Consider the following 13,363-nt stretch of genomic DNA (forward strand, 5'->3'; position numbering starts at 1 on the left):
CGTTCTAAACCAGTTTTTTTTGGTCCAATTGTTGGCTTGGAAATTGGAGCCTCATTCTGATACAGGGGAAAATGCACACAATTGGATATACCCAACAAATCAGAGCAATGAAATGGCCTACTGTGAATCCTGTAGGAAGAACAGCCAAAACATCGTTCTTCTCGTCAAATGCTTTAATCATTTTTTTCTGTTCGTTTTTTAGTTAAGTTATTGCACTGTCAATATCTTGTAAAACAGACATGATGGCGACGTCTAAACGTGTAGCTTCTGCAGCGACAGCCGTTTTGTTGTAAACAAAATTAATTGAAGAAAGTTCAGGTGACATGAATGACCTAAGCACCGTTGCTCATATATCTATGGTTGCTCATCTATCCATCATCGTATAAAGCCTGCCCAGATGATTTGATTGGTCCGCACAGTTCTCAAGTTTTCATAGAGGCTTCTCAATCAAACAAGTCCCAACCAAAATTTTATGGGCGGGGTTAATTTTGGGCTTGCTTCCAGGCTAATATAGCCTGGTAAACCAAACTCATTAACGAAGTGAATTGATTCTGGTCACTTGAAATCATTGGTCCAGCCTAACCAATCACATTGATCAGGGATTCAAAACGTTACTTCCTACTTTGCCTAAAATTTACAGTGATGAAAATAAACATCATTGGCAGTCAGGAAACGATGTATGTGGGCCTACCTTTGCTATAAATAAATTTACACATTCTTCCGACAGCAATTTTTGATGTTTGCAGGCGTTGCTGCTACCGTTTACCACAGCCACTTTTGATTTTGAAAATATAACGTCATCCCCTCTCGTCGCTGATTGAGCAGGTAATCTGCCAATCGATGTAAATGTTAGTGAACTATAGAGTTCTAGACTAGTATCTCCCTGAAAGGAGATCTAGGTGGGCGTGGCCAGGCTAAGGCTAATAGCCCAGACCTTATCCAATAGAAATGCTGTGGACTGACCTCAACAAAGTCATTCACACCAGACATCCTAAGAATATGGCTAAACCGAAGATAGAATGGGCTGACATACAATACTTCAGTGTTATTAGTTTCAGCACATTGTGTTTGTCTATAGTGACTTAGATGACTCACATTTTATGTTATTCCAAAGGGTTCACATACTCTCTCTCTCTCTCTCTCTCTTATTCTCTTCTTCTTTTGTCTCATGCTCTCGGTCTCTCACTCTCCAGGGTTCCATCGTTCTCGCGCTCTCTAGGGTGTGCCGATGGCCTTGAGGCCTACAGTCACCCGCCTGTATTTACTGAGAACAAGTCATGCAATTAAGCTTTCCACTGATTAAAACATGCCTGCAGAGATTCACGGCAAAAAAGACATTACGTTATCTAGTTGCCTCCCTGTATCGGATGCCATAGGCATTAATCTGTGCCACTAATATTGTGCAGACTCGGCTAATGTGACATGGTGTATGAATGCATAGGATATGATTTATGGCTCTTGCCTCCACTGTCATTATGAGAAAACATTGTGTGCCACTTAATAAAAACACTCGTATGAGATTGAAAATTGGACATATCCCTTTTCCATATGATATTTTGAGCATATGCTTAAATTCCTCTGAAATGAGACCGTGCTGGTTAAAGTACAGGATTATGCATTAAATCTCAGAGAACAAATGCTTTTGAAATGTCCAGTTAAAAACATCCAGTCCGCTTAAAAAAGTCATAGTCTCAAGTCCATTTCCATACCCCTGTCACTGCAACCACACCATTAAATGAGAAGAACATGGGGATATTTCTCTGGTAACGGAAAGAGATCGTGAGCAAAGCCATTTTGAAAAGTAGAGTGGCCTGTCTCCCACGGCAGCCTTGGACTGTCGACAGCAGACTGTGAAGTGAAATGAGGCAGATGTAAACGCAACAGGCAGGTGTGCATGAAGCTATACACACAACAGCAGGTGAAGTTTATCAGGAGTGCAGCACTGAGGCAATGGAATTACAGAGGTTGTTACGGTTGTTACATTTTTTTCCTGTATCTCAGTGTTTATAAAAGTTCTTTTGAGGATGAATCTAATTAATTGGTGTCATGTAGAATGAGAGGCGATTCATGGCAGCATATAATTTGGGATTGTGACCGATTAAGTGGGGGGAGCTATAGTAATAGCTTTTAATACAATAATCTCCACAGGTTTTATGTCTAGTTGTGTATTGTGCACCATACAACTACTTATCAATTAAGGTGTGAGTCAGCTGCCTATTGGATGGATACAGCACCTGCTACGAGGAAATATACCACATCGTTTTGATTCCCTTTTGGCATGGTCCTAGTGCAAGTGTCAGAAACGACTCCTTGCAGAGTGGTAACAGTTGGTCTGGGTAATTATTCTAATTATAGTCCTTTTGTGTGAATGTCAGCAGAAATGTACGGGTGTTCTGTCAGCTGTACTCAGCTGGCGTTAGTGTGCGGAGGTTATATAAGCCTGTTTTTCACCTCCTCTCTCGTTTCCTTCCCCCCTCCTTCTCTTTCCCTCTCTTTCTCTGCAGCGGTGGACGCGGTTCCCGTACGGAAGGATGGAGAGCAGGTAGGTTCCATGAATAGCAGACACATGGACACAAATAAACATATATATATATATATATATACATGCTTATATACATACATTCATACATATTTATAAGCATACATACTGTACATTCATACATGCAGTACATACTGTACATACATACAGATCCATTCATCCATAAAAAATACATACAGTCAACACCATAGCCCCATATCCTCACATACCCTTCACCATACCTAGAGATTGGCATTGGATACTTTCCATAAGATCATCTCTCAACGCAAATAAAACCATGCCTAGGTATGGTGAAAGGTATGTGATGATGTGGGGTTATTTTAATTCCAAAGGCCAAGGGAACTTAAGTCAAGTCGGCTTTTATTGTCAATTTCTTTACATGCACTGGTCATACAAAGAATTGAAATTTCGTTTCTTACTTTCCCATGCAGACATAGACATGCTTTAAATACAGACATAGACATACTATAGACATAGCCATAGACAATAAACATTAAATTAAAGTGCAAGACTGAAATATAGAACATGTATGTATCAAAATAGAAATATAGGACATATATATAAAAAAAATAGAGGTAGTTGTGTTGTATATTTATATAGTCTTAACAGTTACATGAAGTTTAAACTTGTGCTTGTGTGACCTGTATATTTACATTGATATGCAGTATGCAGTAATTTCAAGTATATCAGGCTTGATGTGAAGCAGCAACACGTTAGGCTGCATGAAATACAGTGCAGTTCCACAGGGCGGTGTTGGGGGAGGGGGGGGTTAGGGTAGACAGGATCCTAGTTTCCCTAGGTTCCTGGCTGGCTGGGTGGGTGGGGGGGCTGTCAGTGATGGGAGAGTGGGTAGAGTGTTCAGCATCCTGATTGCTTGGTGGATGAAGCTACTTGCCAGTCTGGTGGTGCGGGAGCGGAGGCTCCTGTACCGCTTTCCAGAGGGCAGGAGGCTGAACAGTTTGTGTGCAGGGTGGGTTGTATCCTTGACAACTTAATCAGGATGCATAGTATCCTGGATCAATGAAATAACTGGCCTTTAGAAATAGAAATCTGCCTGCCTCTATGCCTCCTGTATTTTAAGGAAGAACATTGATTTATTTACGATACATTATTCATTCACAAAGAAAATTGGTATCCTCAAAGGTTGGATTTTTCCTCATTTTTTAAATTAAGGCATTAAGATCAATTTTAGTCAACTTTAGCATGGGTGTGCAAACTTTGTAACATGACTATACATACATTCATGCATCCATCCATACATTACAAATCCATATATTCTATGTACATTCATACAAACACAGAAACATTTCACAACTTAAAATGGGAGGACTGATATTTGGACCTCACAAATTTAGGGCCTGATATGGTGTGTGTATCATGTGGTCCCCACATAACCTCATACATACAACATAGGGGACACACACACACATAAACACACAAATACATACTACACACACACACCAGCTGTGTGTTCTCTGTGGGAGTCTGTTGACTGGGGAAAGTGCAAGACGAATCCCAGAGGCGAGTGTGTGTGTGTGTGTGTGTGTGAGCTAAGGAGAAATATGAGCCATTAGTAGCATGACGCCTTTAGCAACGCCACGTTTGTTTACACTGAGCGAGCCGCGTAATCCTGCGCACATTTTTATGACATCATTTAACACTATGTTTAGTGTAGCTGTGAAATCTACCACATGTTGCATTCTCGCACCAGTGTCACTGTTATCTGTGTTTACGTTGACACATGTACGTTGAATAATCTTTCCCTGGTAAGTCACTATTAAGTATAAATCTTTGCAAACTCAAACAGCAGGACAAGCAAGCATAGATCTGAGCTCACTCACATGCATGTGTTGAAACACCATATGGCACTAAACTGCAGTATGTCCAACTAATAAAATAGCACAATGCCTTAAATGGTTGCTTGTACTACCAGTTTCTTGCACTTCTTTAGTGTAAGATGGCTGACAGGAGAGAGCCTGTTCAACACAGGGACTATGGCTGTAGCTTTTCAACCAAGAGCCTAATGATACAATGGCTGTGTTCGTCTCGGCAGTATTGAATTTCTCACCCAAGGCCATTCGAGATGCCAGGCCCCTAGAGTCCGACCATCTCATCTGTGTGACAGCCACTCTCTTCACCCCTACCCCCCATTCCCCCACACACACACTCACACAACACCACCATGTGACATCCATCTGACTCCATCTCGCGTCTCAAAATCCAATCCTACTCACACCGTCCCTTCTGTGCTGAGAGACGACCATAGAATTTATCTGCGTTCATCTGTTTGTCAGTTATGGATGAGTTTGGCCAGGACAGCGTCGTCTCCCAGGCCCACGGCGCTATGAAGCTGTCTGGGCTGCCTGAGGTCCCGCGGGACGGCCTTTTAGCAGTCGGCTGCTCTCTGGATCTGTGGGGCGGAGTGGACCCGCTGTATGGGCAGTGGTGCTGGAAGCGAATTGAGCTAAAAGTTTCCAAAAAAACGCTCCCAGAGGTCTGTTGCAAGGTTAGATACAAGGACAATGCCACTGACGTCATGGTTTCTAGTGGCACTTCAATAAATTGTAACCCTGATAAATTTCTAAGTTGTGCGATCTGATTCAGAAGCCGCTAATGCAGTGTTCTGCCATAGTTCTAAATCAGAATGTCCTACAATTCTAAGTACACCAGAATAATAATAGGCATCATCTACGGAGGGATACAAAGTCAGGGTGAAGTTAGCTGTGCTTGTGGGCTGTTTGAGTTTTACCAGGATTTCTTACAAAGACAACAGTTTCGTTTCATAACGATTTCCACAGACCACCTTTTTTTTTAAGCATCCAAATGAAAGATGCCTGAATGGCAATTCGTTTCATATTTCAAGATAATTTGTTGCTTTGTATGTAATTTACATAACTTGCACAAGGATGTTGATTGAATGGAAGTTGACATTAAACAATGAACATTGCTCTCGGAAGTTTGCAATTTTTGTTGACAGCTTATTTTTCAATGCAGCTTAATGAGTGACGGCTGTCATATGCAATTTGTCCCAGTATTCAACAACCATCTTCATCCACATCTCTCTTGCAGTGAGCAGCTCTCAGGGTAGTATGACAAATCTCAGAATGTGAGGAAACCTTAAAAATCTCTCAAATGCATGCTTTTCACCTAACCAAGCCTGGAACAATGCAGTGAGGATGGAAAACATTCCAATCACATACTGAGCATTTTATTATTTCATATTATTTTGAAACGCTATCTTGCTATTTGAAAACAGGCGTTGCCCTAGAGAACTGTAGCAATGGCTAGCATGTTGAGTAATATCCCTAGAAAGCAAAGGAAGGGCTCATTAGGCAGGTGCTGCTGCTGTGGTGATAATAATCAGAGGCATGCTTCCTGGCTGCGACGGAGGAGGTTTGGTGACCTTCAGATGACCTCTGCTATTGATCAGGCGCCGACTGCGCGGTGCAGTGTGTCATTCTGGTGCACAGACGAGGGTGTTTACTAGCCCCAGAAAAAGCCTTCGCCGTCCTCCATTAATGCAGGTGTCGAGCAAATTGAGCTGCTGTTACTGTGTGTGTGTGTGTGTGTGTGTGTGTGTGTGTGTGTGTGTATGTCAGCAAGCTTGTAATTTACAGACTGAGAGAATACATTTGCACCCTTGTGCTTGGTATGTCTTTTGTATATGAAGCATCATATGCTTCAATGTTGGCTCTCCCTTCTGGCTGATAAGATGCAGTTAGAAAACACTAGTGGCCCTTTTGTGACAAGTCTAAAATGTATGTATGGTCTAGCCAGCCCATAATTTAAGTGCATTTAAGGTGTGTCCAAGTCTGCTTTTGCTAGTTTAAAGGTAGAATAAATAGTCAGGTGCATGGCTAAAAAATGGTTTACTTAGGTTTTGTAAACAAGCATGGGTGTGTTTTTGGCGTTACATCCAGTAAACCAAGGAGAGTGCCATCTCCTAATCCCTTAAAGAGCCAGGAGGGGTTTAATCATGGCATGTTACTATTATGAGTATTATTACGGGCGCATCTCTGCAGAAGGAATCTGTTTGCACGCGAGACCATCTATGCAACCATCTATTGCTTTGCTGAAACAGGGATGTGTCCGTGACAAACGGAGTAGACTATAAATGCATTCTTGCCTTGCCATAATGAATCACGTACTGTAGGCTACAGCAAAACAAACTCTTACATTTAGTCGTTTACTTTCACAGTATTGATTGACTGGGGGTTTACAATCAAAAACATTACTAGGAAAAAAACAATAACGTAATAACCCCAATAACGTTCAAATGAGTGAATACAAATCCTAGGGACAATCAGCCAAGCATACTACAGTCTTTGCATTGTGTTGCTATGGCCTAGCCACTAGGCAGATCATCAACTATATTTCCTGATAATGTGCTCTCAAAATAACAGTGAAACATTGCACCTTTTACTTTAGGCCAGGTTTTCCTTGGTCAGTGGTGTAATCATTTTCAGTGGTGCCAAAATAGCATTGTGCGATCGATCAATCTGCCTGACCACACCTACATTTTTTCCACCGACTCCCCCCAGGGTGCATAAGTTGATTAGCTATTTATGCATCATGGGTGCTGGAAGGGAATAAGTGTGTTGGTTAAGACATGTATCACCTCTGGCTCTGCTGTACACCGGACATCAGATAGGGCCTAATGGCTTCATCAACATGAAAGTAACAGAATGAAGACATTTTGACCATTTCTTCATGAAAGGCACTGATTTGTATAAAGATTCGAGATAAAGAAAGCATTATATGCTTAGGCGATGCTTTCAAACCAACAGCGTCAGTGCCCTGATTTCATTTAACAGATCCCTGAGGGCTAAAGATTATGAGGACTCCATATGTCAGGACATGCTATTTCTGATATGCTAGATTTCTGCATTTGAGGAAAATTGTATCTATTCTAAAAGCCTGTCTTTAGTCAACGTGTTTACAAGTCACTGTTTGAGGATTAAATCAACAAGATGTAGTTCTTTCACCTTAAAATAACAGCTTCAATCTCATTGCCACCTCACATGTTCCTACAATATGGCGAATTGAGGTTTTGAAGTTGAAGACTAGGGTACCCAGTATGTTGAAAGGGTAATTCCTACACTCCAGGCAGCGCTGCCACCATCGACTTTTAAAGGCACCTAATCCTAACTCTAATCAGAACCCTAACCCTAACCTTAACCCATGCCTAACCCTAGCGCCTTCCAGGCAGCGCTGCCTTGAAGACAATGTTGGGGGCTTAAAACACCAAGAAACCCAAATAGCACTATGAATATTTTTTTTTTTTCTAGACCAATTTGGTTCTCTCACCACAGCCATGGCATGCTCGTACTAACCACTAGATGTTAGCCCAGTGCATCTGTACAGTGGAGCTCTGTACTTTGCCTTGGTTTTATTCTGGTGTGATCCCAGAATGTTTGAGTCCTCTCGGTCTGTCCTGGTTGCCACTTTGTCCTCAGTGCCTCCTGTCCTCGGTGTCTCTCCTTCTCCCCACCTTTTCCCTTTTAACCTGGTTCCTATTTTAACTTCCTGTTTGGGCAACTGGTCCAGTCCCCCGTGGTCAGGTCTACGTGTCAAAGCTTTTTTTTTTCCCAGCAGCACATTCCCCCACGTCCCCTCCAACCCCCAGTATTCCATTCTCCTTCTACCAGGTTAAAACTATTTGTTGCCCAGAGCTTCTCTCATGTTTTCTCCTCTCCTCTCCCCTCTCTCTCTCTCCTGCTCTCCCGTACAGCAAGGACGCGCTGAGTTCTCATGGGAAGGAATCAATGTAAGTCTCTTTTGGATCATGTCCCTCCCTCCTGGTACCATCAACCAGATGTGAGCCAACTGGGAGTTCAGAGCTTTTGTGACGAGAGTTCAAAGTGTGCAGACAAGCTGTTGAAATTATGGCTTCAATGCCAGTCGAAACGACTAAACCTACTGCGGCCTCAGGGGCGTGTGGCTCAAACCTACGACCCCCTTACTTCTTCATTCATGCCTACTTTTAGTGGGCACCGTCTTCAAGCCCCATCTTGCGGAGGCATTTGGATTGGTTTAGTAATTCCAAATGCCATCACTTCTGCAAGTGTGCCCACCCATTTTTAGACCTCATTTCACAATGGTTGTCTCTACATGTATGCTATTATATGTTTGGCTATGAAAGGTTACTTTTGCCTAGTAGAGTTAGGCAAAGACTGAGTGGGACGCTAAATATTACCGTGAGATTTCAAGCTCCAATGGCCCCTTCCCAGCAGGGTGCGGGGGTGTTGGTGGGAGTGTGACCCAACTTTGCCTGATTGCTATTTTCTTTTGGGGGTGGGGGGGGATCCAGGGCCCGTTTGCTCATCTAAAATCTTCAGTAGTCTGTACCCATCACATACGCATTTCATAACCGGCATGTCGGTTCATCATTACTTGTTACCACGTTGTTAGGGCTGCTGGGAGGGGCTGCGATCACACATTCCAGCCTGCTGGAGGGCACATCAAGGAACCTTTACAAATACCGATATCATGCCCATTTGAAGATCATAGTAATCAGCCCAACCTCAAAACATTAGCGGCCGTCCAGGAATTATCACTCCACTACTGGTATTAGGCAAAAGAGAGCGCATGTCTGCTTGGCATGTATGAGGTCCCGGGTTCACTCCCCGGCATCTCCATGCTCCTTTGGGGAGCGCTGTGGCGCAACAGGCTACAGCGCTTGTACCATGTACGGGTCCAAGTGCCCACGGGGACCCAGGTTTGAATCCGACCTGCGGTCATGTCCCGATCTCACCCCATCTCTCTCTCCCACTCGCTTCATGTCAATCTTCACAAATAAAGGCAAAAAGCCCAAACAATAAACTTAAAAATAGAGCGCATGACTCAAACCAAATAATGCTGATCCAGCACAGGACTCTAGGCTGCTCAGTGGGACGTATTTGACGTCAGGAGTGGACAGACATTAATCAGATGTAAGGCCGAGGACATTAAACTGTCCTCCTACTGTGGGCCTGGACATTCTCCGTTCAGTCTAACCTTCACAGTTCATTTCAGAGCATCTGAACTGCGATGCAATCTTTCATTGTTCAGCCAAAGGCATCTCTACTGAGAGTTACCTTCAAGTTATATTCTTCTAATATAATATCTATAGAGCTTTCATTTTGACAATAGAACACCTATAGAGCATCTCAATAAACAAACTTCCCGGAGAAGAAGAAAAGTTTGGGTCGCAGGGTTCAAGGTGAAAAAGAACTTTTGTATCCCTATGCAGAGGACATGGTCACTGACCTTAACCCTTTAAATATTATTTAGATTCACAGGGTAAAAAATGTATAATAATTCAGTGTATTGGGTGTTTTTAATTGGCTGTGTCAGCGAAGTTGGTGCCAGGTGCCGTGATGAAGTGCTAAATGTGAGTGATAATTGAAATGTACTGTGAGATTAGCGCCATCTGTTTTCCTCTCTCTCTCTCTCTTGCTCGCCCTCGCTCTCTGTCATGTACCTCTGATCTTCTGTACTTTTTGAATATGCAATATTTTCTCCATATTTTTCTGTCCTCTGTGACCCTGCTTCCACGCACATTCTTTTCTTTTTTCCCCCTACACTTTCTCTTCTTTACATTGTCTTTTGTTTTCTTTATCTTTCTTTCAACCCCTTTCTTCATGACTTCTCTCATCCTGTTCCATGTTTGTTTTTCTTTTTCCTTTCTCTCTCTCTCTCTCTCTCTCTCTCTCTTTTCCCCACCTCCTCTCTCCCTTCGCAGCTCTCGATGGAGGACACCACCTCCATTCTGCCTCGTCTCAAGCGGCAGTCCAACCAGTACGGGATCGGTGCTTTGGCTAAGTCCTCTCTGACAGGTGTGTCAGGTGTGTGTCTGTCTCGGTAGCTGGTAATCGCCCCCATGTTGGCTCCAGGAGGAGGAGGAGGCGTGTGGAGTCAACATGGACGCCCCCGTGGGTACCCCCCCCCCCCTTTCCCGTTCTTCACCTCTCCCCACTCTCTTGCCTTCATTACAAATGCACGTCAATGGCCGCCCTTTGCGGCCATTGATGATGAGATTCAATCAGATCCAACGTCAGACCTCTTCCCACTTTACCCACTCCGAAACCAATCAAAAGCAAAAAATAAATAAAAAATAAATAAAAATCACCGCAGGCTTTAAGGCATAAGTTATTTTACTGACAAAATGCGTCACCACGGGCTGTCTGCTGGGAAGTAAGGTGTTTTGTTGTGGAGTGTAGTCGTAGTGGTGTGCTGTGTTTCTTTTCATTTGAGTTCAGTTCAGTTCAGTTCAGTGTAGTCCTAGTGTGTTGTGGAGTGTTGCTGTGTTTATGCTGTGGTGGAAGTGACTGTATCTTATGTGACATGTGCATCTGTGTATGTATTACTTGATACAAATATACCTTTGTTCACTCTTACCTCAGGAACTAACTTTGGACAAAGATTTATTTCCCTGAGATGTTTTATTTTTTATTTTTTTATGCAACAACAATTTTGAGAGTAGTGAAAGTTATAGCATCACACCATTAATTACTCTTTCCAGAAAACAAGATAGGGCTATTTTTCAAAACAAAAACAATGTATTGTCTTCAGTGACAAGGAAATAAATAAAGGAAAACAAAAACAGGAATGCTATCTACGAGGCCAATTTGTTCTGCTCATGCCTTTGAGTCGCATTGTCTCTCTGACTGTTTTGCACTAATGCATATCCTTTTCTGACCACACATTTGCATTTTAATGAGAACGCTTTTTTTCCACAACACTGGTGCATTTGATGTTTCCTTACCCAATCCCCAATTCATTTATGTGTTGTATAATTAATCATGTGTTATAAATGAATTTCATGACTAACGCGTCTAAATGACGACGTAGCCCCCTCTTATCAGTTCCCACTCATTGCCCGTCACGCGAAGGTGCAGGGGATTCGTCAAGTCAACAAGGCTTGACAGATTCAGGCAGTTTCCATTGGCGCCATCCACTTTCATTTTCTCACTCTGCATTGGAGGCACTTTTACTGTTACGTCTGAGTCACAAGTGTGCAAAAAAAAAAAAAAAAAGACGAAAGCTCTGGCAGCAAACTGCCCGGCAACTCCTCATCATCTCCCTCCCTGAGAAACACTTTGTGTCTCCAGCGGTCTTTTAAACTCACACACCATTTCCTCCTCACCCTCTTCCTCAGGTGTGACCCGTTCCATGAAGGACAAAGTCACCAAGCCCACGGCCATGGCTCAGGGGCGCGTGGCTCACATGATCGAATGGCAGAGTTGGGGCACACCATCCGCCGGGCCAGAGGGGGGAGTGGGTCGGACCAACCTGAACCGCGAGAGAGAGAGGCGGCTAGAGCACGATCTTTACAGTGACCTCAGTGATGGGGAGAAGGAGGCCCGTTTTGCCGCCGGTGAGTTCAAGTCAACATGATAACTCATTAAGAAAACATGAGGGGGAAAAAAACCTTTCCTAATGCTAACACAAATGCTAATGCAACGCAGGCACTGAAATGTGCCTGGAACCTCCCCTATCCATCCCCTTGTGGAAAAAACTATAATATTAAGATTTCTATAGTAGTGTATAATACTTCTATGATGTTCCGTAATACCTCTATAATATCCTTCTCCTCTATAGTGTTCCTAGTACAGTCTTAAAGTACCTTTATAGGATGTCCTAAAATACTGTAACCTTTCTATAATATCGATACTAAGAACTAGATTGTATAGTATTCCTATAAGAATGCTATACTATTTTGTCCCAAACTTCTATAAGATGCCTATAGCTCTTTTTCGTAAGGGTCTTTAGTCTCACTTGTTATGCAGCTCTCTGTCACTGTGATAAAAAAAAACCAAAACAACTCTCCCTCTCTTCCGCTCTTTTCCTTCCTCAGGAGTGATGCAGCAGTTTGCCGTCTCTGAGGCTACGCTGCTGGGCTGGAATTCGATGGAGGGAGATGGCCTGTGTGCGGACTCCAATCAGGGCAGTGTGGCCCACCTGAGTGAGGGCAACCAGGACAGCATCACCAGTCGTGGTAAAGACACATCAGTTGCCTCTCTACCAATGACCCGGAGTACAAATTGTTACATTCACAACGTTACATTCACTTAGAAGCTATTCTAACACATCAAAAGTGACTGATGTACTGACTTACTGATGTACTGACTTACTTATTTTCTCCGCTGTACATTTCATCAATTTGTATTTTTCCTGGATGTGTTACATGGTCATTTTAGCTTCAGTAACACAAGCAATCTCTTGTATTATTACACCCCTGCCCTGTTAATCAATTCAGGGTTGCCATGCTGTGGAATTGCTAAGGGGTGCATCTATTATTTGTTATACAGTAGTGAATGCCATTCCAACATGATAACAGAGATACTACGCCTCATGCTATTTGAGCTTTACCTCATTGGCAGAGCAGAGAGACCATCTCTGTGGATTACTACTCTCAATTTGTTTGTCTCAATCTGGTGGAGCAGGTTTGGTCTGGCATGAAGAGCCAACCATTGAAATGACGGTCTAGGGCCCAGGAGTGTCTTCTGCCATCTTGTGCTGAGTGGTTTTGGCCCGAGTCTGTGTGTGGGTTGAGCTGTCACCAATAACTGTCACCTGCCCGTACCTAGTGCCTCCCGAGCTGCCGAGGAGCATATTGAAGATGAGCGTTGCCTGCTCAGCCCTGTGTGTGTGTGTGTGTGTGTGTGTGTGTGTGTGTGTGTGTGAAGAAGACATCAGGGGACATGAGGAGATTAGGGTCACAAAAACAAATGGTTGCTGGCTTGGCACCACACACACACACACACACACACACACACACACACTGGAGTGGATGTGAGCCAGTCTGTTCCTTCTTTGAAGTGCCACGACACCCAGAAGACT

At 43.3% G+C, this 13,363-nt stretch overlaps 1 protein-coding gene across 5 annotated transcripts in view; it reads left to right on the top strand.

Annotated features, from left to right (window-relative positions):
- Positions 1–13,363, top strand: part of fam131ba (family with sequence similarity 131 member Ba) — a 33,402-nt gene that overhangs the window by 13,519 nt on the left and 6,520 nt on the right. For 2 of the 5 annotated variants that reach the window (XM_048230015.1, XM_048230012.1), the window contains exons 2-5: positions 2,505–2,542; positions 10,263–10,365; positions 11,679–11,897; positions 12,378–12,518. In XM_048230015.1, the coding sequence (XP_048085972.1) occupies positions 10,269–10,365; positions 11,679–11,897; positions 12,378–12,518 (457 nt within the window). In that variant the 5' untranslated portion in view covers positions 2,505–2,542; positions 10,263–10,268. Of the gene's footprint in view, positions 1–2,504; positions 2,543–8,270; positions 8,307–10,262; positions 10,366–11,678; positions 11,898–12,377; positions 12,519–13,363 lie in introns of all 5 variants that reach the window. The other 3 variants (XM_048230011.1, XM_048230010.1, XM_048230013.1) reach the window with 3 other exon arrangements.

The sequence above is a fragment of the Alosa alosa genome, chromosome 20 (genome assembly GCF_017589495.1).
Source record: "Alosa alosa isolate M-15738 ecotype Scorff River chromosome 20, AALO_Geno_1.1, whole genome shotgun sequence".
In the NCBI taxonomy this organism is placed as follows: domain Eukaryota; kingdom Metazoa; phylum Chordata; class Actinopteri; order Clupeiformes; family Clupeidae; genus Alosa; species Alosa alosa.